The following is a 24,045-nucleotide window of genomic DNA, read 5'->3' as shown; positions in this document are numbered from 1 at the left end:
CCAACAGCACATAGATCTTCTGCTTAAATTAAACAATAGCTTAAATAATGCTCTAGGGAGTCACTTTTCCCAGCCTGTTATTTTTAGGCAGTTCAGGGAGCACGGTGCCAGCAGAAAGAGGAAGAGCAAGAATGTTTTTCTCAACAGATTTTAACTCCTATCTAATGATTAGCACCAAAGCTCTGAAATAATGAAATATGAGTCCTCAACTGGAGAAAGAAGCAACAGAAAGCATCATTCACTGCCCCCAAAAAAACCCAAAAAAAAAACCAAAAAAAACCCCGTGCTGTAGCTGTTCTCACCCCAGTTTTGGTTGTTGGTTTTTTGGGTTTTTTTTAACAGAAAGTTGTCCCTGACCAAGCTGGAGGAAACAGCAGCCAGCAGGGTCATTTTGAGCACATTTCCCTGAAAATGAGAAGGGCAGGCACAAAAAAATCCCTGTGCAGAAGGAGCTACCAAACAGACCAAATGCTCTCTGGAAGCTGAGCTGAGGAGCTGCAGAACAAACATGATCCATGCTGAGCTGGATGAGGACAAGGGGAGCAGGGAAGGGGCTGAGAGCCCCCACAAAGCCCCCGTGGGTTGGAACCAGCCCCTGATGCAGATGGCAAAATGCTTCTCCCTCCTGCTGGGAAAACCTCCAGCTTGGAGCTGCTTGAGGAGGATATGGAAGACAGTGGAATGAATCACCTCAGAAAGATCATCCCTCACTCTGCAAAAGTGGATGGTAAATAAGGAAAAAAAAAATTTGTAACTTCTTACGTCAACTACAAGTTGTTTTAATTAATTCACAAAGAAAAAAAAAAAAAACTAAGCCACCTTCAGGGGGGAAAAAAAAAAGCAAGTTACTTCCTAGGAAAGGTGCAAAACTCACAGTGCAGCAAGACCAGCTGCTGAACCAGCTAAAACACGTCCTGTTCTCATCCTTCCCCCAGCCCCAACGGCTGTGCGAGAGATGAGAAACCGAGAAGGGTGTGAGGGAACTGCCACGTCCCCCCAGCTCCAGAGATGACAGCAGCCTGCTGGCCCTCACCACGGTCTCAAAGAGCCACCAGAGAAGCCAAGGCTGAACCATGGAGCTGTGGATGCTCGAAGATCACATCCCAGGATTTCTAACCCAGCTCCATTCCCAGTTTGTTTGAAAGCCCAGTCACTGAGTTGTAACTGGCAGCAAGTTTGCTCCAAAGCATTTAATAACCAGGATAGCCCTGTTCCAAAGCAATATTATGATCTCACAGACTCCCTTGAAGGCCTTGGCTGCAGCAGCCCCTGATCTGCTCATTTCCCACCTGCCCTCTGAGGGCAGGGGCTCTCCATGACAAGGACTCCATGTGCAATTTTCACACAGTTGTGAAGCAGAGTGGATTCCATATGTAAATGATGGATATTTAGATATATTTGGATATATAGAATGGTTTGGTTTGACCTTATAAATCCCATCTCATTGCATCCCCTGCCATGGGCAGGGACACCCTCCACTAGCCAAGCTGCTCCTAGCCCTGCCCAACCTGGCCTTGAACGCTTCCAAAACCCCTCAAAATGCCTCTTTTTCTAAAGAAACTCCTAATCTGGTGTTGTAGCAAACAGGATGTGGTAAAAGAAAACCGGCTAAGGTGGTTACGCGCTCGGCTTCGAGACAGGCTGTACTTCCCCAAGAGGCTTCTGCTGTGGAGGAAGCAGCTTCTGAAGGAACAGCCGGCTGGGCTGGGCTGCCAGAGCACTCTTCTGGGTGCTTCTGTGAGCTCCATGTCCTCTGACTCACCAGGACATTCTTAGAGAGCTCCAGATCGTGGTGGAGCATCACTCGGGGGGCACACAGCAGTGCCAGCACCAAGGGATGAGAGCTGAGGGAAGGGATGCAAATCGGGGACAGACTTGTTTGTGCAAATCTGATGGAGCCATTTCCATCCCTGATGAGCTTCCTGCTGTTATCCTGATCCTAAAGGGTTTGGTGTCCAAGGCAGAGCTGCCCCTGTGACTCCCTGCAGATGCACACCTGGCAGGAAAGGAATCTGGGCCAAGCTTTGGCAGTGGGAGCAGGAAAGCACTGACCTTAAAATGATTTTAGGGCTCACTAAGAATAAACACTCGCAGGTGATGAGACCAGCACCATAATTTACACATGCATAGGGAAACATCCATACTGACATCAGAGCCCTTGGATCAAACAGCTGATCAAAGCATGGGTTTACATTTGAAAGGATACTGAAAAACAAGAAAAAATGAAAAAAAAAATGTGACCTGGAGCTGTGAGGAAAAATTTAGGTCTGGGGTAAAAAAAAAAAAAATGAAATAAGAAGCAAACCAGTTCTCATCTAGAGCAGTTGCCAAGGAAAAACTGGGGAGCTCGGTGCATTTTATAGTCGGTGTGTAAAGATAAAGCAGGGAGTGCTGGATGGCTCCTCAGTAAAATCATCACAGGAAAAACCAGGGAAGATCCAGCAGAATTACTGGATCAGGCTGATGGAGATTCCCCCCACAGGACCTGCCCCACCTGTGGTCTCACCACATCCCCCCCAGCCAAAGAGAGAGGAGCAGAACAAAAAGGTGATTAGAGTTTTAATTACCTCCCCATCCTTCTTCTCACAGCCCTTTGCAGAACACTCGCCTAAAACTGCAGGTACTTTACCACAAGCAATTATGCTAATGTCTGGAAACAGAGCTAATTGAGTGGCAAAGAACACGCTAGAAAACGCAATCAAATTTAAATGAACAACCACAGTAAAGGAAATACTGTATTTTCCAGCGTGATGCAGAGTCTGCTGTTAAAAACAGTCGTGTTTAGCTTTAATCTTTTTTTAAAATCCCATTTTAAATCCTATTTTAGCTTCAGAATGAACTGAAACTCCTGCACAGCGTTCACAGAACTGCTCCTCATTTCCAGGTAATCCAGGGCAAGTCCTGCTCTGACTGTACCCGGGGAGAGGAGGAGGAAACCTCTCCTCTGTGCACAGAAACAAAAATGTTAATGAAACTGGGCTCTAAAATTCCAGCTTTAATGGCTACTACCAACATGGGGGGAAAAAAGAGAAAGATCTAATCCTTCCAAGGTTCCAGTAACCTAACTGTAATTGCTGTAACTAATCAAAATAACTGCAACAGTCCTCGCTGTAACAGGTAATGAAAAGTATTCAATTACACAAATAGAAATATCCATTACATAGAAGATGGTCTGTTTGACTTCTCTTTTTATAGAGAAAAAAAAAAATAAAAAAAGGACTTCTTCATTTCACTGCCCCCAAAGAGACTCAGTTGAAGCCAGGCTGTGTTTGGTTGCTTAAAATTCTGCTTATTTTGCAACTGTCAGGCTACAGCAAAATATTAATGATTCAGCACAGGCACTGGAGCTGAAGCACACACTGAGGTGTCAGTACAAGCAAACAAGGTATCTGCATTTACATGGCAAAAGTTTTGGGCACAATAAAAAGTCATAGTTTTAAGCACAAGTACAGACCATGCTCCAATTGTTGAAACACAGTGAAAAGACTTCCAATGGCTCTGAGACTCATTAATGACACTCTGAGACACAGGAAAATCGATTGTTTTAATCTGGCAATACCTAAAACTCCCACTCCAGTGAGCTGCACACTGCCAGGCAAGCAGGAAGGTTTTGGGCTGTTTCTGCTCCGGCCAGAAGGGAGGCCACTGAAAACTCAACCAGCCCAAAGAAGCCCCCATTGCACCAGTTTTCCTGGGAAATCAGGTACTTTGCTCACTACAGCCTCTATTCAGACAGGAATAAAACCACTGACCTCCTCAAGACTTCCCAGCCAACTCACTCCTCAAATCTGCCACACAAAAATCCCAAAAGCCCTTCATGAAACCCTCCCTGCTTTATTACCCACACTACCACTAAAATCTTATTTTTTATTCATTGAAATTAAAGCTCTAGAAAATGGACAAACCTCATCATTTCTGAAAACAGCTTTTCTGGTTTTGAATCATGTTCAACCTCACTTCTCCCTTCCACTGCCCACATCACACCCTATTTCAATACTTCCCTGTAGGTCAGATTTAACAGACTGCTCATTCCCACTGCTCTTTCCTGGACTTTTCCCAGCAGGTCCATGTATATATATTTTTTTTTAATCCACTGCCAGGATGGACACAACATTCTGCCAGAAGAGGATTATTTCACATGCCTCGCTGGCTACAACACTGATTTTATATTTAGTCGTGTGTGATCCAGCTGAGCCAACACAGCTCAGGGCTGGCTGTCACAGCCAAGTCCCTGCCCTGAGGGTCCCCAGGCTGTGCCTTGTCATTGCTGTGGCACAGGTGGAGAGGAAGGACACTGCTGGATTTCCCTGGGAGCACTGCATCTTCCCCCTCCCCTGCTTTGTGGAGTTTTTGTCCTTGGTGTGTCACAGCAATCACAGAGGCTCCTCACTGCAGCATCAACACTGATCTCTGATGTTCCCATTCCCTGCATCCACATTTCCATGATTAACTGCTCCACCAGCCCATTTCCCAGCAGTTTCACTCCCTGCACACACAATTTTCACCCCTCTATGCTGGGAGCAAGAACACCATGTCAGAGGGTCAAGACAACACATCTGGGATCTTTTCTCCTGCTCCCTTATCAACAGGCTCATTACCTCTGCAAAGAAAAAAAAAAACTTAACTGATGTGACACATTACATTGTTGACAAGCCCATACCAAGTAATATCATTTTCTCCTCGATGTTTCCAAATAATTTAATTATTTTCCCTGTAGTTTTCCAGAACCTGAAGTTGACAGATGGCCTTGCTCTGTCTTCTTCCCTTTCACAGCATTTCATCTTCTTGAGGACCTTTGTTTCACTAAGTCCTGTCCATCCTCCAGTGTTCCTCAATCTACAGCCCTGGCTCCTCAGCAGGCACCACAGACAAATGTAAAAACCAAACTGATCTTGAAAACATCTACACAAATAACATTTTATTGAGACATGACTTACCAATTTTCTGATGAAAGATCTTGTCAAAGGTTAATTCACCCCTTTCCTCGAGGTATTTCTGCATAACACTGCGGATACTGAAAAAAAAAAAAAGGGGAAAAAAAAAAAGAGGGGTTACTTGAAATTGCTTTTTGATCCCTGGGAACATCCTGGTCACCACTTTATTCTTGTCTCAGGTTTAGCTTGCACAGTAAAATAACTGCCCAAGTCACCCCAAGCCACACAAGGAGCCAAGAGCAGCTCCATTAGGCCCTGCTTGGCTGCAGTGCACTTAACATCTACTCTGCCTAATTTATAATGTCACAATCACTCACTCCAACCACATTAACAAAGATTTCCTTTATTTGTCAAGTAACTTCAATATTCATTGTAATATAATGCCCATAAAAATTTCATATGGGCAACAATACAAGAATATAAATCTTAAAATCAATGCAGGCCAAAGCAACTCTATTGTCACAGTACCGAGCCAAAATTCCACCAGAGTTTCTCTGTTTCCAATTTTAAAATCAATAATTTCCATACATGCTATTTATTACTATAATTACACTACTTATTATGATAATTATACTATTTATTATTACAAAAATAACCTTGAACAAAGTACTCATGCTCTAAACAGGGCCATTAAATATCACTGATATTTCTGCAGCAGCAAGACTGAGCAGCTAAGCCCTGCTGACCTCAGGGACATCCCCTCTTGTGTGCTCAGCATTAAAATTCTGAGAAACCTCCCAAATACGGACACACATCTCCCCCATGGAGGGAGGAAAGCATCCACACTCCTCCTCAGAGGAGCTGAGGCACGAAGTCTGAATGACTTGACCAGAAAAAAAGTCTATAATGAAGCCAAGGACTTTGCTGGAAGGCCCTAAACTCCCATGTAGGAAAAATTCCTATTAATAGTTCTCTGTGTATCTCCAAGTCCCACGTGGAACACGGATCTCTGAACAGTGTGATCCAAAGCGAGAGCTCTGGAGGCCAACCACCACATCAAGTCAGACAAGAACTGGGAGGGCTGAACACTGTTAATCAGGTTTGAGATGATAAATTATTCAGTGACGAACTTGCTGTTTATTTGTTCATTAAGAACTGGGTCTGCCCTCTGTGTATTTTAACAATCTAAACAAAATACTGATTTTAAATGAAGAGGGAGCAGGAAATAAGAGATTGTGGAATCGCAGAATGGTTTGGATTGGAAGGGATCTTAAAGAATATCTTGTTTCACCCGCTGCCATGGGGTGAGCTTCCACTATCCCAGGTTGCTCCAAGCCTCATCCAATTTGACTTTGGAGACTTCCAGGGATGGGACAGCCACAGTTTCTCTGTGCCAGGGCCTCATCACCCTCACAGGGAACAACTTCTTCCGAAAATCCAACCCAAATGTTTTGCCTTGGACACTTGCAGTGATGGGACAGCCAGACCTTCTCTGTACCAGTGCCTCACCACCTTCACAGAGAACAACTCCTTCCTAAAATTCCAACCCAAATATTTTGCCAACCAGACCTTGCCCTCATCCCTCTGAGCTCACAGAGGAGCCACTGAGGATGAACCAGCCTGGCAGGAGCTCCCAGAGCCCACGGCTCCCCCTGCTCCCTGAGCCCCTTGGCGCTGCCATCGCCCCCGGGCACCGTCCCCGTTCCCACTGACCACCAGACCAGCAGTAACAGAATAAGCCTTTTTCATAATCATGACACCAAGGAAGCTTTGCTCTGCTCCAACGAGTGCGCTGCAAGAAATTACATCAACAGATCTTCAGTCTAGACAATGGGAGAAGATAATGAAAATTTAACGTGTGACTGAGGCGCCCAGGAAAACAGCGATTGTGTAAGGAGCAAACCTCTCCAGCACCTCCTCCTCCTCTGCTGACATCCCATACTTCTGGTCTGATGGATAACGTCAAAGGAACAAAATGTCTTTTGCAGCCACAGAAACTGAACAAATCTGTAAAATGATCACAGGCTACAGGAGCCCGTGCCACGTTCCAGCTCCTCGACACTCGCACTGCTTCAAAATCATTGCTACTTATCCATATGGATAAATAGGAATAAAGGACATGGAGTGGATTATGACAATCCAGAATAATCACCTCCTAATTCTCACATGGAAGTTACAGGTAGCAATCCTCTGGAGTTCAAAGAATTGAAGCAGAGTCCATGTATCCTTCAGAAGGATGGAAAATTTTAAAATGGAGCTTAGCACATTCCACAAACAGGAAAAAAGGTTCCCTCTCTGCTTTAGTCTGTTGACTCATTAGTTGCCCTACATGTAAACAATCTGGGATTAAAAGCTGCATTTCACAGAAATGCAGCCATTTCTGAAAAGCTTTCCCTGGCCAGAGATGCCATCAGCACAAACCACGCACTAATGCAAGAAGTGGCCGTGTCTGCATGAGTTCATCTCAGTTCACAGCATGAGCCACCTTAATAGCAGCACTCACAAGGAGCAGAAACAAAACTTGGCTAAAAACAAAATCCAAGGAGACTTCAGAAACAAAAGCACATCCAACTGGACTGCAGCAAAACCTTTTGTTCGTGTATTCTTTTCATTTCAAAGAGGAAGAAAACCGCAAGCAACAAAAAATTCAGGAACACTCCATTTACTATCCACATACCACAAGTCAACTGAAGGATGTTTAGGGGAAGTCAAGGTCAGGCCTAAAATTTGGTGAGAAATGCAGCTTGGACCCTGGGCACCTCTTTCTGGGCATCTTTATCTTCAGTGAAAGGCTGGTCAAGCATTGGAAGGGACTGCCCAGGTGGAATCTGCATCCCTGGAAGTGTCCAAGGAACATCTGGATGTGGCACTCAGTGCTCTGGGCTGGGTGACAAGGTGGGGACCAGGCACAGGATGGACTCAATGGTCCTGAAGGGCTTTTCCAAGCCAACTGTGGGATTCTGCAATTGCTGGTTTACCTGGGAGCACAGGGAAGGCCTTTGCCACTGGCCCAGGGAGATGCCAGCAGTGCCTGGGCACAAACAGCCAGGTGCTCCTGCACTTCTGAGAGCCCCTGGGTGAAGCTGCCCCCAAAGAAGGAGCTGAACAAGCACCCCAGGCCTGCAGAGCACACTGCCAGCCCCAAACGGGCAGAAGATGATTTATCTGCACCCTCATCAAACCATAAACAGGTCGCTCTAACCTGGTCAGCTCCTCCACCTGCCCAGAAAAGGGATTTATTTCAAGCACGAGCTGAACAGTCTGTTGAAAGGAGCTTCAAGCTGCATCTTGGAGCTCTAGTTGCTCCATCCTTGATCAAAGAAACCTGCTGCAAAGCAGCCCTCAAGGTTAAGCTCCATTCTGGAATGGAACAGCTCTCAGTGTCTGTGAGCAGCCTGGCAGGGCACAGGCAGCAGCCGCAGTGCCAAGGTCAGCACAGGAGGAAAATCTCTACTTGAAAACACGTCTGAAAAGCTCAGGAGAAAACACATTATGTCCTTTCTAACACAGAAAAGGCCATGTGAGGCAAGAGCATCTCTGATCCTGCCTCTCAGACGAGTTCCAGCAGGAGCTGCAAGGCAGAAGGAGCCTTGGAGAGGAGCTGAGCCAAAGGCAGGACTTGTCCTTGGCTGCGGCACTGGACAACAAGAGCCACTCCTGCTGCTGCCAGGAACACTGCAGTGCCAGCCTGGGACTCCAAGGAGAAGTATGCCAAGCAGGAGAAACCAAACTTCTGCTGGGTGTCTGAATGTGTGTGTGTGTGCCCAAGGATGGCCACTGGAGCTGAGGAACTGACCAGAGGCACTGACCATTCCCACAACCCCAGGGCATGTGGGAATGTGCCCAAAGCAGGATTTACAGAGGAGAGGAAAACAATCAGCACTCGCTCTGATGCTTCTGACAAAGATGGAGAGGGACTTTTTCCAAGAGCATGTAGCAACAGGACAAGGGGGAATGATTTCAAGCTGGCAAAGAGGAGGTTTAAATTAGATATTAGGAAATATTTCTTCTCTGTGAGAGTGGGGAGGCCCTGGCACAGGTTGTCCAGAGAAGCTGGGACTGCTCCATCCCTGGAAGAAGGCAAGGCTGGACAGAGTTTGGAGCAAGCTGGGATAGTGGAAGGTGTCCCTGTCCATGGCAAGGGGTGGAACTGGCTGGGCTTTAAGGTCCTTCCCACCCAAACTATTCCACAATTCTATAAAAGTTTTGCTATTCATTTCACACAGACGTTGTCCCTGAAGCTCTTCTGAAAGTAACTCACACCTCAGGAAAGGAAAGGGCACAGAATGAGGCAATGGGTGTATCCATATGTACAATACTCCTACTACTGGAACTAGGTCAAGAATCTCCTCACTGCTGCCCTTCCTACTGCTGGATCTTAAATGAGCTTTGAATTATTTATCAACAGAGCAGATAATTTTTTTCTTGTAAATCAATAAGAGTTCAGATTTGTGGGATGTTATTTGGTGTAAAGGTGCACACATGCACACCACAGCTTGGAAAAACAATGGCCAGCACTGAAGAACCACATCTGCATTAAAAATGAGCAGTTCCAGTCATTAATATATTCTCCAATAGGCTGAAACAGGAGAACAGAAAAACATAATAAGAATGAAACAGCAGCTTCACATAGAGTAAGAGCTTAGTTCAGGATTTAACTTTACCAACATTTCCTGTACTGTGAAAAGCAGGTCATAAACTTTATCTGCTCAGATCTCCAGTCTGTAAAATAAATCTGGATTTATTTTTTCCCTCCTCTATGTCATTAAAACAGGTACCATCCCTCTGCAACATGTGGCTCCTGTATCCAACAGCACACTGATGGCTCCTGGCACATCCAAATTAATAATTATTTCAAGAAAATGCCAGATATTCATCAACTCCATGGCCAGTGCTTTGACTGGACTCTGCATTCCCAACATCCCATCTCCACATCACAGCCACCTTCATTTATTCCTGTGTCAGGGGTAATGAACACTGAACACTCACAAACCACTGAACCCATTTCATTCTGCTTCCTCTCAGATTGCACTCAGCTCAAAGTTCAGCAGAAGTCAATACTTCTCCAAATGACTGGGCTCTCAGTGCTGTAAAAGCTGCTACACACGTGGTCACTGTGGTTCCAGCAGTTCATGGGGCAAATTCCCAGCACAGAAAGGCACAAAAGATCATAACACCATCTAAACTGATGTATTTATGTATTACTTGTAAACTCACAGAAGCACCCTCAATGTTGACGATCTTTCTCAATGCAAATCCTTCTGTGAGTCAGTCATTAATTAATGCACGCGCTCAGCCTCATCGCAAAGCAATGAGTGACCCCAAACTTTGATTTTTCTCCATAAACACATCACACCCCACCACCTCCACGAGACTTCTGCCATTTTCTAGCCCAACTTCACCCATTTCTGCCCCATTTCGTGCCCTCACACCATTTCACTGCAGCAAACTAATGCTCTTAGAGCTGTCGTGGGTGATTAGCAACATATTTCACCCCAGAGCCCTGTGGGATGGAAGGGATTAGAGCTCAGCAACACCTGCCCACACCCCCTCCCCTCCCTGCACCAGCAGCTTCACTTATGCAAATGGTTTTAATGAAGAAAGTTTACGAGGAGGGAGCCAGAAGCAGGAGCTCTGCAGCTCCAACTCCACAAAACACCAGCCCCAAGATCCTTGAGGCATTATCAGCGCTGAAATCTGAAACTAATATAAAAGCTTCTAAAGTACACGAATTCTGCAGGAATAATTACACCAAATTGCAGTGTCAAGGACTTGCCCTTCCACCAGATTGCTGCTGCTGAGAAATTACAAGAAAGGGAAATCAGAGCAAAATCACATCTCCTCGCTCTGACTGCAATTAAGGCATTCGCCAATCATAAATTACTCTTTTTTTTAAACAAACACAAAATTACTGAAGACGTGCCAATTTTTTCTAATCTTTCTCAATCTCAAATGTTTAGAACTTTCTTTGCAAGTAGCAAGTATAAACCTTGACTGAGAGACCAAGAACTACGGCCAACACTGACAGACGCCTCTGATTTATTTATTCATTTATAGGCTCAGGATACAATTTTACAGAGGTTTTAAATGTTTACTTCCACTATCCAAATCCATCATAAAGTTGCTAAAATTGGACCAAAGATCCTGCCCCAAAGGCCTCTGAACTGAAAGCATGACAGGGTCAACAAGTGCAATTCAAAGCATTGGCAGAATGGCCCAGAGCCACCACAGCCTAAAGTGGGTTGTTTTTTTTCCTCTTTGTACAAGTGCATTTAAAAGGTTTAGCAATGCAAGATTGATCAAAAGTGAAAACTGGGATGAAATATTTGGCCTAAGAATCAGACCTTTCAAAGCTCATTTAAACAACAAGTTAAAACTACAGGGATGTTCCTGTATTTTTGAACAATTCGGAAAATCTCGGGTAAAAAAAACCAAACATCAAATAGTAATAATAAAAAATAATAAAATAATAAAAAATTTAAAAATAAAAAATTATTAAAAAAACAGAGGACTGATGCACAACACAGAGTTGCTTCAAACATGAAAATGAACAGAAGAGGATAGAGAAGAAATTGAGAAGCCAGAGTCTTCTTTTAATTGAGTTATTGGATTTTTTAGGTTAGAAAAGCCCTCAGAGACCATCAGGACCAACTGTTCCTGCAGCAATGCCAAGGCCAACACTGACCCACGTCCCCAAGTGCCACTTCCACAGCTTTTAAATCCCTGCAGGGATGGAAACTCCCACCAATTTTTGGGATCCTGAAATTCCAGGAATTTTGTTCCCTATTCCCAAATTTTGTGGTCCCAGGGTGGATTTTTGGGTGAATTTTGGGGGTTTTTTTCCATTTAACTCTCATCATTTTCACGTCATTTTTTCCTCCAATTTTTGCCATTTTTCCACCTTTTCCCCTGAAATATTTTTTGGAATTTTGGCATCCTGAAATTTAAGGAATTTTGGGTCCCTTTTCCCAAATTTCATGATGCCAGGGTGCATTTTTGGGTCCTTTCCCCTCCAAATTTCACCATTTTCAGGCCTAAAATCCACCTAAACCTCCCCTGATGCAACTTGGAGCATTTCCTAGGGGTGCCAATTGGATACATCTCCATTCACCAGCATCCTCTGGACCCACCACCTAAAGCTCAGTCTCAGAGCTCATTATCCTGCTGAAATTGAGGCAGAATCACAACAAACAGCAGCAGCCAAGGCACATCCCAGAGGGCCCTTTTTTCACCTTTCCCTCCGAATTTTTTGGGGAATTTTTGGTATCGTGAAATGCAAGGAATTTTGGGTCCCTCTTCCCAAATTTCATGATCCCAAGGTGGATTTCTGGGTGGATTTTAGGTCCTTTCCCCTCCAAATTTCACCATTTTGAGGCCCAAAATCCACTCAAAAATCCACCTAAACCCCCCCTGATGCAACTTGAAGCATTTCCTAGGGGTGCCAAATGGACCCACCACCTAAAGCTCAGTCTCAGAGCTCATTATCCTGCTGAAATTGAGGCAGAATGACAACTAACAGCAGTAGCCAAGGCACATCCCAGAGGGCCCTTTTTTCACCTTTCCCTCCGAATTTTTTCGGGAATTTTTGGTATCCTGAAATGCAAGGAATTTTGGGTCCCTCTTCCCAAATTTCATGATCCCAAGGTGGATTTCTGGGTGGATTTTAGGTCCTTTCCCCTCCAAATTTCACCATTTTCAGGCCTAAAATCCACCTAAACCTCCCCTGATGCAACTTGAAGCATTTCCTCTGGGTGCCAAATGAATCCAACTCCATTCACCAACACCCTCTGGACCCACCACCTAAAGCTCAATCCCAGAGCTCATTATCCTGCTGAAATTGAGGCAGAATCACAACAAACAGCAGCCAAGGCACATCCCAGAGGATCCCCTTGGGGACAGGGGTGTCTTTTCCAAGCTCTGAAGCACCGAGTGCTTCATTGGCTTCCCTGGAGCTTTTTAATTTCCCAGGAGGATGCCAGGAGCTCTTTGCCCATGTACACCTTGAGCAGAGGTAGAACTCCCCCGAGCACCCAGCAATTCCCAGCTCCTGGTGCAGCTGGTGCCTGTTCTGCTGTCACACATCCCAGGCTCCATCCCTAATGATGCCTTTGAGCTGCACAGCTCCACCAGATCCTGAGAAATCCTCCCTTTCCCCATTTCCCTCCTCAATAGGAGGTGGCACATGCTGACAGGACAAATTCCTGGCATGCTGGAAGGGGGCTGAGAGGTTCTATGATCCTTCAAATGCTTTCAAAAATTGTTATTTATTTCTGAATATTTATATAGGTGTTTAGTCAGTGTTGGAATGATTTTTTGGAGTGAAGCTCCAGTGGAAAACAGGTGTATTTTCTAAGCTAGAAACCGCTGCTTTTTGCACCAATTTAGTTCAATTAAATTCTGTTGTTTGGTTTGTGCACCTGGACCTGACGGCTCCTGATAGGCTTTCTACTAATTTTATTAATTACCAACAAAACCAAGCTATTATTGATAAGAAGATTAAACCAGGCCATTCCACATGATTTCACCAGAACAGAAACCAAGGGCTGCACACGCTCGTGTCCTGATGTTATAGTTCCAGTGTTGGCTGAAACCATTCCACACAGGAAGGTCTGGGCACTGAAAAGCCATCAGCTATAAAAGGATTAAGAGCTATAAAGTTCATTAATTTTACTGAAAAAAAAAACATCTGGCAGGTCCCTGCAGCTCACCTGCACCAGATCAAATGAGTACACCTGTAACACAACATCACATTTTGGAAGCTTTCCCCAAAAAAACGCATCTAGAACCACCCCTCTGTTTTAAGCACAGGAACAGAAGGCTGCACACTGATCTCCCTCCAGATCACCGTTGATTTACCCTTTTTTTTTTTTCTTACTTAAGGCAATGACACCCGAGGGAAGGTCTGTGCTGCAAAACATACGCTGCAATCCTGCAGCATCCCCAGGGAGAAGTAATTGGAGCATCTCTCTGAAGGCCACATCTCTCCTTCCTGTGGCCAGAGATGCTCCAAGCTCTGGATGCTCAGCAGCTGAGACAGCTGAGGGTCTCCACTGAGGCTCAGAAAATTCAGCTTCAACTCCTGCACCTGCCCAAGGTGAACAAAGGCACATCAGGTATTTCCTAACTGGCTCCTGATCTGTGCAATGCAGATAATAAATAACAAGCTGTCCTTCACCCAGACTCTCATTCCTTGTCTCTTAAAGCTCTGCAAAGGGCTTTCATCCTCCTGTGCTCTGCTGTAGAAGCCTGTCTGTTATGGGATACTGCAGGTACAGTAAAATCTGAATTCCCAATAGAGAGAGAGCACCCAAACAGAGCCAAGAGCAGCACCCACAGCAAGCAGGAGCCCTCCCATACATCCTCCTACACTGACAGGCCATAATCCATCCCCAGGCATGCATTCTTCCCAAGAAAGTGCTGGAGTACAAAGCTGACTTGAGATAAAAAGCAAGTACACGCTGTCAGCAGCCCCAGCACTCTGTGTGCACACCCAATTATTTGGAGAGAGCCATTTCTTACTGCCTTCACAGCCACACACTTCTGCTGATGGCAAAGCAAGGGAGGCTGAATTTCCAATCAAAATTTCACTACTCAGTCTCACCCTGAGCTAATCCACCAAAAATCACAAGTGTTCAGCCTTTATTGTACTGTTAATTCAGAAAAAAGCAAATTTTTCACCTTCTTCAAGTGGCTGCCAATGAACCCTCACGTGGGTCTTTTCACACTATCTTCAGTTTACTCATTTAAGCTTCAGACTTTGGATATCAGGAAGAATTTCTTTATGGAAAGGGTTCTCAAGCATTGATTGGAAGGAGCTACCCAAAACTGAAGAGTTTTCTTACAGCAACACAGAAGCACCTAGAGAGACACAGAGGGCTGACACGGGCGGAACAGCAACAAAAATGAAAATTACACAAGCAATTGTCAGGAAAACGTTCCCAGAGACAGCAGGGTAAATGAATAAACACAACACGGAGGCGTTAAACAACACCAGAGAAAACACCACCAAAATCACCCAGACTGACAGCACAGACAGGGCAATGTGAGCCTGCAACTCGGAGATTTACACGAGTTTCACAAGGTGCAAGAACTCCCTGAAGGCCACCTCAAAGAATGAAGTGAAATCCACAGAAAGAGCAAAGCAAGGCCAAGAGAACAGAATTACAAAATCAGAAGCAAGAGAGAACAGAGCAATGATGCTTAACCCTGAGCGGGAGGTGTCGCTTGGATTTCAACAATATTTTGCACAAATTACAAATAGCTCAGGATTGAATTGGGAAGGCAAATTAACCTCTGTATTTTCAATAACCTTTAATGAGAATTTTAACAAGCCAGTTTGAATACTGGGTGAGAAATCAAAGGGCACATCACCCTATGAGAAGAAGCTGGGTACCGGGGGCCAGAATTCGCCCCTACAAATGAAGTGAAGATAGGAAGATAACTGAGGAAAAATGTCATGTTAAAACATGATTTTTTAAAAAAAAGTGACTGCAACATGCTCCCTTTTCCCCCAGCAGAACAAGATTCAGAGGAGACCAAAGAAAAAGAGTGGGAGAAAAATCAGAATTAACTTGAAATAGAGGTAATTAGTGAAAGCAGGTTAGAAAAGGAGAGATGGGATGAGAAATATCTACAGCCTGAGGGAGAGAAGCCTGGACAGATGGATGCTGTGTTTTGTTACCATGCCCGTGGTATTTGTATACCAAAAGCACCCAAAGCTTACGTGATGTTTATAGCAAGAAAGGTTTAATGTCAACTTTCCAGAGGCGCACACAAGAGGCTTCTGCAAGCCCTGAACCCTCTCCCATTTGTTACCTGATTTCTTGGACCATTTTTCTCAGCTCCACATTACGCAAATCCTTTACTCAAACCAGAACAAGCTGCTGGCAAATAAAAACAGCTGTTCTATAAGTGCTCTTCCACTCCCTCTGACCAAAATAAGGGAAATGTAAAATCGACATGGAAAAGGAAAAACCCTCAGCAGCCTGCTGAATAGCCAAAAATATTCAAAATGCGGTTAATTTACTCCTTTCCCACCAAAACTTAAGATATTTGAGAGCAATGCTGCAGGATAACATTTAGGTTTCATATTTGCTCATATTTCCACAGGGCTGACTTCCTTCCCATTCCAGGCCTGATTTCAGCAGGATATTCTGCCTCTGACAGCTTTTCTGCCCACCCATGCGAATCTCCCTGAAAAACAGGCTTTTAGGAAACAATGTACAACACAAAGATACCACAGCTCTCACAGCTCTTGGCAAAGGCTCTTAGGAACGAAAGGAGGAAATGCAGAAAGGAAGGAAAAGCAGATGACAGAGGATGGAAGAAGGGTTGTTTTGTTTTGGTGCTTAAAAAAAAAACAAAAACACACTAATCCTCTTCCTTAGGCACTCCCCGGCTCATTAGTGTTTTCTGTGCTTCCTCCCCAAACTGTGATATTGAACGATTTCAGGACAAAACCAGTCTGAGGATAATTCAGGAAAACTCAGCAATAATCAGCCCTACGGCCAATAAACTCTTCACCCTCATAGTTTATTTGCTGCTAAGCCTTGGCCTGCAGCCTTGGAATTCATTCTGCCGGCACTACAGCTATTTCCTTGTAAACAGGAAGCCCCCTCAAATTTGCATTACAGTAAACTCATTTGCTTCATTTAACCTCAGCCTTATCTGGGAAAGATAAAAGGGTGCCGACAGGTGTACAGGGCTCCAGCAAGGAGACAAGGGGTAAAACATTTCTAATATTTCAATAGGAGATAACACCAGGGCACAGAACCTGTCCCTGGGCTGTGGTTGCCCACCAGAGATAAACCAACACCTTTCTGTGAGCAGAGCACTGCAATAATGCAGGGGCATTTATTCTCAAGCATGGATGTGATATTCCAGTGATCTTCCTGCTCTCTGTACCAGTGACAGCCAGGACTGATGGCAGGGATGGCTGCAAACCCAACATTACAGAGCCAGGCTCCTCCAAGGAGCTGCTCACACACACACAGAAATAATGAATATCTGGAAAAATTGTTTGATTTCAAACAAGAGAGGACTCTGTGTGTTGTATTTTTTTTCCTGTTACTATATCAACCTGCCTTTAACCAGCCGATTTATGTCATTTTAAATGAATCACTTTGCCAGCGATACAGAATATTTCAGTATACCCAGCACACCATGTCTGCTCTAATGAGAGGCATCAAAAAAAACCAGCCAGAAGCCAGCACAAAGATATGTGACACCAGAATAACGGTCACAATTTCCTACTGCATGAGGAAACCCCTGGTTTCAGTTAGAAGCTGAGAGGTTCAGTCATTTTGGGCACCCCAGAGCCGTTTGTGGTCCCGGGCTGAGGTAAGTCCCTGTTCTCGGTTATGTCCGTGTTTCCTTCCGCTCCTGTGCTGAAGGCCTGGCGTGTCCCTGCCCCACAGCACCACGTACAGCCCCAAACCTCTCCTCTCTGAAGGATTCTCACCTCCTACAGGGCATCACACACCAGGGAGGGTGGCAAGCCATGACCTCCAACAGGTCGTTCCACAGGCAGCCCAAGGAGCGAGGCACTTTGGCCAGCGATCCTTTCGCCTTCCCTGCAAAACTTCCTCTGGCACCTGGCACTGCTTTTCCAAACATAGGTGAAGCACCTCTCCCAGCTCAGGGAAACCACCAACACGTAAATCCTGGAGCAGGAGAGCAAAGCACAGCAGGTTCCTCAGGCCTCGTGCTGTGCTCGCTACGAGGCTTCCGCCGTGCTGGGCATGAGGGATGTCGGAGCAGGCAGCAGCTTCCAGCCTCTCCACAAGCACCAACCCTGCTGATGTTCCTCATGGCATCGGGGGGATTCCTCCTGCCCTGCAATTCTCCACGTCCCACCTTTCATCTGCCCTCAGGGTCATGTCCCTGCTGGGAACAGGGAGCAGGACATCACCAACATCACCAGAGCACTGAGGCATATGAAGCCACCAGCACCCTCAGCAAAGCTGCACCTCGGGCTAACAGGGCAGATGAAATGTCATGGATATTGTATGGCTTTTAAAGTGTAAACACATACCAGGAGAAAAGCAGGCACCATCCAGCAACACCATCCTCAACCTGACCTTAAACACAACAGCCAAACTTCATCACCTCAGCTCTCACTGCCCCTGCAAGGGGGATAAACATGGGCTGGGCATCCTTCACCTTCCCCTGCTCTGCAGCCTACCAGCATTCCAGCAGAAAGGCAGGAAAACGAGTGGAGAAGTGGGAAGAGGGCTCCAGCGATCCCTGGCTCACAGCAGACAGCTAGGCTAGGCCACCAGCAGGCTTCCAAACTGCCTACACATTCTGCAGTAAAATTTGGTTTAGATTTTTCCTGTTGCAGTATTTTGTTTGCTGGCTGAATCTTCATTTTATGTATGTATATGTATACACACACACACACAGCCATGAATAAAAGGAAAAGCTCCGTTTTAATTTCACCAATAAATAAGCGATGTTCAGGTGATTTTATAACAAACACATAACCACGGGGAAAAAAGCTGTTTTTGCAGAGGAAATGCTGCTTTTAGCACCAAGCTCCAAGCAAACAACCTCGGCTGTGCCAGGGCACCCGGCTGCTCCTGCGGTGGGACCGGGGAAGGTCGGGGCGAAGGAGCCCAGACCGGCACCGGCACCTCGGCTCCGTGAGCCGCCTGTTAAGGACGAGCTCCGGCCCCGTCCTCCTCCCGCATCCCCTGTCAAACCCCGTGAAGCATCACCAAAAAACCGCTCTGCAGAGCGGCACGGCCAGAGCGGCTCCGTTCGGTGCTACCAAACGCTTTGGACGGGAACTCCTCACCCGCCGGGCTGGGGAGCCATAAACCCCCGAGCTGCGGGGCTTCGTCCCTGCAGAGACCGGCATCCCCCCTTCACCCGCCGAGGGACCCCGCACAAGTTGTGGCAAATAAACACACGCATGCAGCACAGCCAGCACAGCCAGCCCGGCCCCGCGCTCGCCAAGGCCGGCCCCGGTGCCGGCGGAGGCCGCGGGGGCACGGCCGGACCGTTATGTCCGGCGCGGGGAGGGCGGCGGGGGCCGGGCCGGGGCCGCGGCGGGGCGGGCGGTACCTGGGCTCGGGCAGGGTGATCTTCTTGCTGGCCCTGGCCGCCGGGGTGCTCTTGCTCTTCTCCATCGCCATCAGGTAGCTGACATCGGCCAGCACCGCCTCCAGGTCCGCCATGTTCCCGCTCCGCCGCCGGGCTGCAGATGGAGGCTCCGCCGGGGCAGCCGCCCCCGGGGCGGGGGTTGGCGGCGGGCGGCGGCGGCGGCTCCGCCGGTACGGCCGAGCGGCTCCCGGTGCGCGTGTGCGGAGCGCGGGGGGCCGCTCCCGCCTCCCGCCCTGCGCCCCGGGGCGGGCGGGCGGCAGGAGGGACGGACGGACAGACGGACGGCAGAGGGAGGGAGGGAGGAAAGGAGGCAGGGAAGGAAGGAGGGAGCCCCCGCCGCGCCCCCCTCAGCGCCCGCCCGCCCCCGCCGGGCCCATGGCGGCGGCCGGTCCGCCCCCGCCGCTCGCAGCCTGCGCGGCCCCCGCGGCCCCGGGCCCGCCGCTCGCTGCCATGGGCGGGCGGACCGGGCTGCCCCGCGGCGCCGCCCCAAATCCCGACATGGATCGGCGGCGGCCGGAGCGGGGAGAGCCCGCGGCACCGGCACCGAGCGGCCACGGCACCCGCGGGGTTCGGGGTACCGGGGACCCGCTCTGCGTCTGGATCCCTGAAGCGTCCCCGGCCAGGTTGGACGGGGCTTGGAGCAACCTGGGATAGTGGAAAGTGTCCATGGTAAAGGGGTGGGATGGGAATTTTAGGTTATTTCAACCCAAACTTCTGCGGGATTCCGCGGTTCCACAAGAGCCAGCCCCAGCCGCGGAGCGCTGAGCTGCCTGCAAGCCTCAGCACCCAGCTGGACGCATAAGTTCGGAATTAATTTCCTCATAATTTATTAAAAGGCGTGCATAACAAAAACAGGATACAAATAAATGCGCCTGTGTGACACCCCATCGGTGCTCGTGTAACCACTTGCTGGCAAATAATGATGCAAAACAAGGCACCCAGGTGTCCTCAGGCTCCGAGCAGAGATCCCTGCTCGTGTTCCTCCTTCAAGTAGTAGTAGCTCCACTGCAGCCAAGCAGATATGCAGATTTTAAGTGCTTTCTTTTCTGAATTTCGTCAAATATGTCATAAATAATTGGCTCAATGAAAGGCTAAGTCAATGACAAGTCTGAAGTTTGAAACTCAGCGTGTTTTGAGTTCTTTTCAAGTGCCGCCACTCCTCCTGCCTACATCTTTATGAAAGTTAATGATCTGATTAAAGCGAGGTAGAGCATACAGCTGGGAGGATTTCACCATGTGCCTCATTATGAACCGTCTGAGAACCTGCTTTTTGTTGAAAATGTTAATTTAAGCCAACACTTTCCACCGGAACAGATCCACTGGGGAAGGTTTCTCCTCCACCAGTGGCCCCAGAGCAAGGCTGAGGCTCAGGGCGTCCAAGCAAGTGTGGAAGGGAGCAGAGGAAGATTTAGGGCACATCCCTCCTGGAAGTTCAGCGTAAAGTGCCCCACCAGCCCTGTTTAAGGGTTTCACTGATCCAAGCTACACCATGGAAAGGGGTATTTTTATATCCTGAAATCCCCTGGGCTGCTAGGGCTGGCTATGGTTCTCCAAAAGTTCTTCCAGAGCCTCCACGTGAGCTCTCCATTTACAGGGGTGTGATGGGAGGGTAATTCCTCTCCCCACATCCTCAGCCTGGTGATGTGGCTGGGCACGTGCCTTGTGCTGGCTCTTCCCAGGGGACTCCCCAAGTTTTGCAGCCCCTGTGCCCAAATCCACGGGAAGAGCCAGGTTTCATTCCCTGGAGCAGCAGCAGCAGCACACGGGGAGGATCTCAGCACTGACCTGAGGGTGTTGCTAAACACCCCAAGCAAACAGAAACCATCGCCCTGGTGAGGAGGGCCCTGTGTTTGCTCAGAGGTCTGCATGGCTTTACACTGTTGGTGACAGCAAATGCAGCCACCAAGATGCCCCTTAGTGTTCCTAATGCTCTCCTATTTGCTGCTGTGCCACGTTTTCACTGTTATTAGCTGGATATTCTTGTTGTGCAGACGTCAAAGGCATTCCTGGTGACAGTTTCTAGGAAGTGAGGTCTGGTGAGGGCCAAGTTAAGGAATTTGTTCTTTCTGCTTTTGGTGCTGGTGTGGCAGCAGCAGCCACCGGGGTGGTGGTGGGTGATAAGCAAAGGTGTTTTCTGCTCTGCTGATTTCCCAAGCGTGGCTGCAGCACAGCCAGAGGTGGTGGTGGAATGTCCCCAGAGCCACCCTGGCTGGGGAGGCAGCCCACATCAGGCTATGCATGCTCACCTCTAGCAACACATGCATTTTTTAGTGTTATATTCAGATATTTTAAAGGTCACTGGGACGGGTATTTTTTAATAAGAGTGGAATCAGACATGAATTTTTTTCCAAATGTGAGCAGAACAGGCAGTGCCAGCCTCCTCCTTTTCAGGGAAGTTCAATCCCCCAAGTGCAAGCCTGCAGCTTTCCTCAGCCTGTGTTGCATCCCAGGCCAAGTGTTTGCATTGTTCTTGTGCTGTTTTGTGCCTCCTCTGTGGGGTTTGGTGTTGGTGAATGTTTATAAACAGCGCTCTGGGGATTCCCCCAGGTAAAGGAAACCCAGAGTTAATCGATGCCAGGGTTGGCAGAGGTCAGAACACGATACACTCTGCATGCATTTAAGCATCTCCTGACATTTCTGTGGATGGTGATGGATTCTGCTCAATCAATTTGAGTGTGTCTCCAGGCCTGGCTGGGCTGCGGGCTCTGCATCCACTGCGGAGCCAGGAACCCAACCTCCCCTCTGCCGCTCCTTCCTTCCGAGGAGCGAGTTCCTCCTACCATCTGTGTGAGATTTAAATGTTTAATTTCGCCCTGCTCTGCTTCACAGCGTGACAGATGATGTTCCAGGGAGCTACGGGGCTGTTGTAGATTTATTAATGCGTCCCACACTGACACCATCCCATCAAGATAATGCTGCAACACATTACCCAGGACGGAGCCATATCCGTCCTGTTGCCCTCCAAGCTGTGCCAAATCCCATATCAAATAAGATCTCCTCTCTGTGCTGATGCCAGCAACATCTCTCCAGGGGGATGTTCACATAAAAGATCATTAAATATTATTTTTAATATGATTTTTACTAATATTTCTGACACACTGCCAGAAATGCGCATAGGTGGAGATTAGAGCATTGAGGAGTGTTTAGCTCCGTTCCCTCCATGGGCTGCTGCTCTCTAGAGAGAGGACAAATTGTTTGCTCCTCCTTGGCAGCGCTGGTGGAGAATCATTTATTGGTGATGGATCCTCATGGGAATCTGACTCTCTGTGGCTTGTTTATAGCAAGGTTATGTTTTGCTGCAGTTCTGGCTGTACTTTTGGGGTGCCTGACTGAAGGGGAGAGGGCAGAACCCCTTTCCCCACACTCACCTCAGTGTTCCCAAGGAGCTCCTGAGCACAGGGTTACCTGGAGGGGAAGAAGGTCCTGCTTAATGAGGTTGTGTGAGGATTCATCAGTGCCTGGAGGCCAGCAGGGCAGGCGGAAATACAAATACATTCCTGGGAATTCCAATGCCAGCACTCCCCATCCTGCTGCCTCACCACTCCCATGACTTTAGCCCAGCATCCCAAAGAACATCCTCACTCCATCCCCTCTGCCTGTCACATTCTGCACTTTGCCAGGCCCTGGGGTGGCTTTGTCCCCTCTGCCCTGGCAGTGGCACATCCATGGCAATCCCACAGGCATTCATTCATTCCTCTGCAGCATCCACACCCAGCCTGGGGTTGCATCCCATCTTCTTAGCGCTGTGCTAATAAGTGGTGAGAGGCAATGTGGAAAACAAATAGAGTAATTAATGGCCACGGCTGCTTCTGCTTTTATTCACTGTCTGTTCCAGGAGGAGCAGTTTTACAGGAGGCAGCCTCTGCCCTCACCCCAAATCCCAGGGTGAGGGGAGCTCCTCAGAGAAGCAGGGTGGCTCTTTTGCATCTCTGAGGATCCCTCCTGCTTGCTCCTGAACACTGTTATACCAAAGCCACTTCAGCCACCTCAGACAGGTAAAGCCTCAGTGTAGCTTATCATCATCGTGTTCCCTTTTGCAAAAAGCTGACATGATGAGGAGGTTGGGTTTTAATTAGGAAACAAGTGGCAATTCAGTTCTCAAAAATATTATTCACCATCAAACATTTGTACTGGCATAGTCAGACTAGCAATAATTATGTCCTCTGGGGACAGAGATAAGAGCAGAGTTGAAAGTCATGCAGCATCTATAAAGACTTGCATGAGAAAACACAGGCACGAGAAGACCGGGGCCTCCCGTTTGCAGTTGCATCACACCACCCCTCTCACCATGTAATAAAAATACCTCACTGACATTTTCCTCTGCACATTTTCTTCCCCTGACATGGCACACAGCAATGTCCTGGTGCTGCCTCCCACCCCAAGCTGTGCCTTGCCAGCTGCAGCCCTGTGCCCTCGCTGTGACCCCTTGGCAGCACACACGGGGACATTCCTGATGGCACAGCTTCCCTCCCTCCCTCCTGATAAATAAAGGAGCGTCACCCCCTCACCTGGCCAGGGCAAGCTGTAAAAGGAGCAGCATCAGCACAAAGCTGGGTCACAGAGCCAGCACTGCCACACCAAAACCATCCTGGGTGACACAGGGGTGGCACTGGAGAGGTGAAACTCCCACTGCAGGAGGGAGAGCCAGGGATCTGCATCAACACCCAGCCCTGGTTCTGCTCCTTAAACAGCATCACCTGGAACATCCCACTGCACCCAGCATCACCTGTACATCCCAGTGCATCCAGCATTACCTGTACATCCCACTGCTCCTTAAACAGCATCAGTTGGTACATCCCAGTGCACCCAGCATCACCTGTACATCCCCCTGCACCCAGCATCACCTGTACATCCCCATGCACCCAGCATCACCTGTACATCCCACTGCACACACCCGGGCTCCTCTACAGGAACTCTCATGGGACAGGGAAGTTTGAGCCATTTTCACACATAAATTTCCACCTGTGATTGTCCTTACAGGTCAGTTATGACATGGACATGGCACCTGGCTCACTCCTTGCTGGAGGACCTCATTCCAGCCCTGCCCAGGGGGGTTAGAGAGGCC

The 24,045-nt window shown here is 47.8% G+C and overlaps 1 protein-coding gene across 1 annotated transcript in view; it reads right to left on the bottom strand.

The window, feature by feature from the left end:
* Positions 1 to 19,461, bottom strand: part of GRK3 (G protein-coupled receptor kinase 3) — a 61,768-nt gene extending 42,307 nt beyond the window's left edge. The window contains exons 1-2 of the mRNA XM_074554345.1: positions 18,942 to 19,461; positions 4,938 to 5,014 (exon numbers count right to left, since the gene is read on the bottom strand). Coding sequence (XP_074410446.1) covers positions 4,938 to 5,014; positions 18,942 to 19,054 — 190 coding nt within the window. The 5' untranslated portion in view covers positions 19,055 to 19,461. The remainder of the gene's footprint in view (positions 1 to 4,937; positions 5,015 to 18,941) is intronic.
* Positions 19,462 to 24,045: the final 4,584 nt, after the last annotated feature.

The sequence above is a fragment of the Zonotrichia albicollis genome, chromosome 18 (assembly GCF_047830755.1).
Source record: "Zonotrichia albicollis isolate bZonAlb1 chromosome 18, bZonAlb1.hap1, whole genome shotgun sequence".
NCBI lineage: Eukaryota > Metazoa > Chordata > Aves > Passeriformes > Passerellidae > Zonotrichia > Zonotrichia albicollis.
The sequence above is the reverse complement of the archived record's forward strand: the minus strand, read 5'-3'. Positions and strand labels throughout refer to the sequence as shown.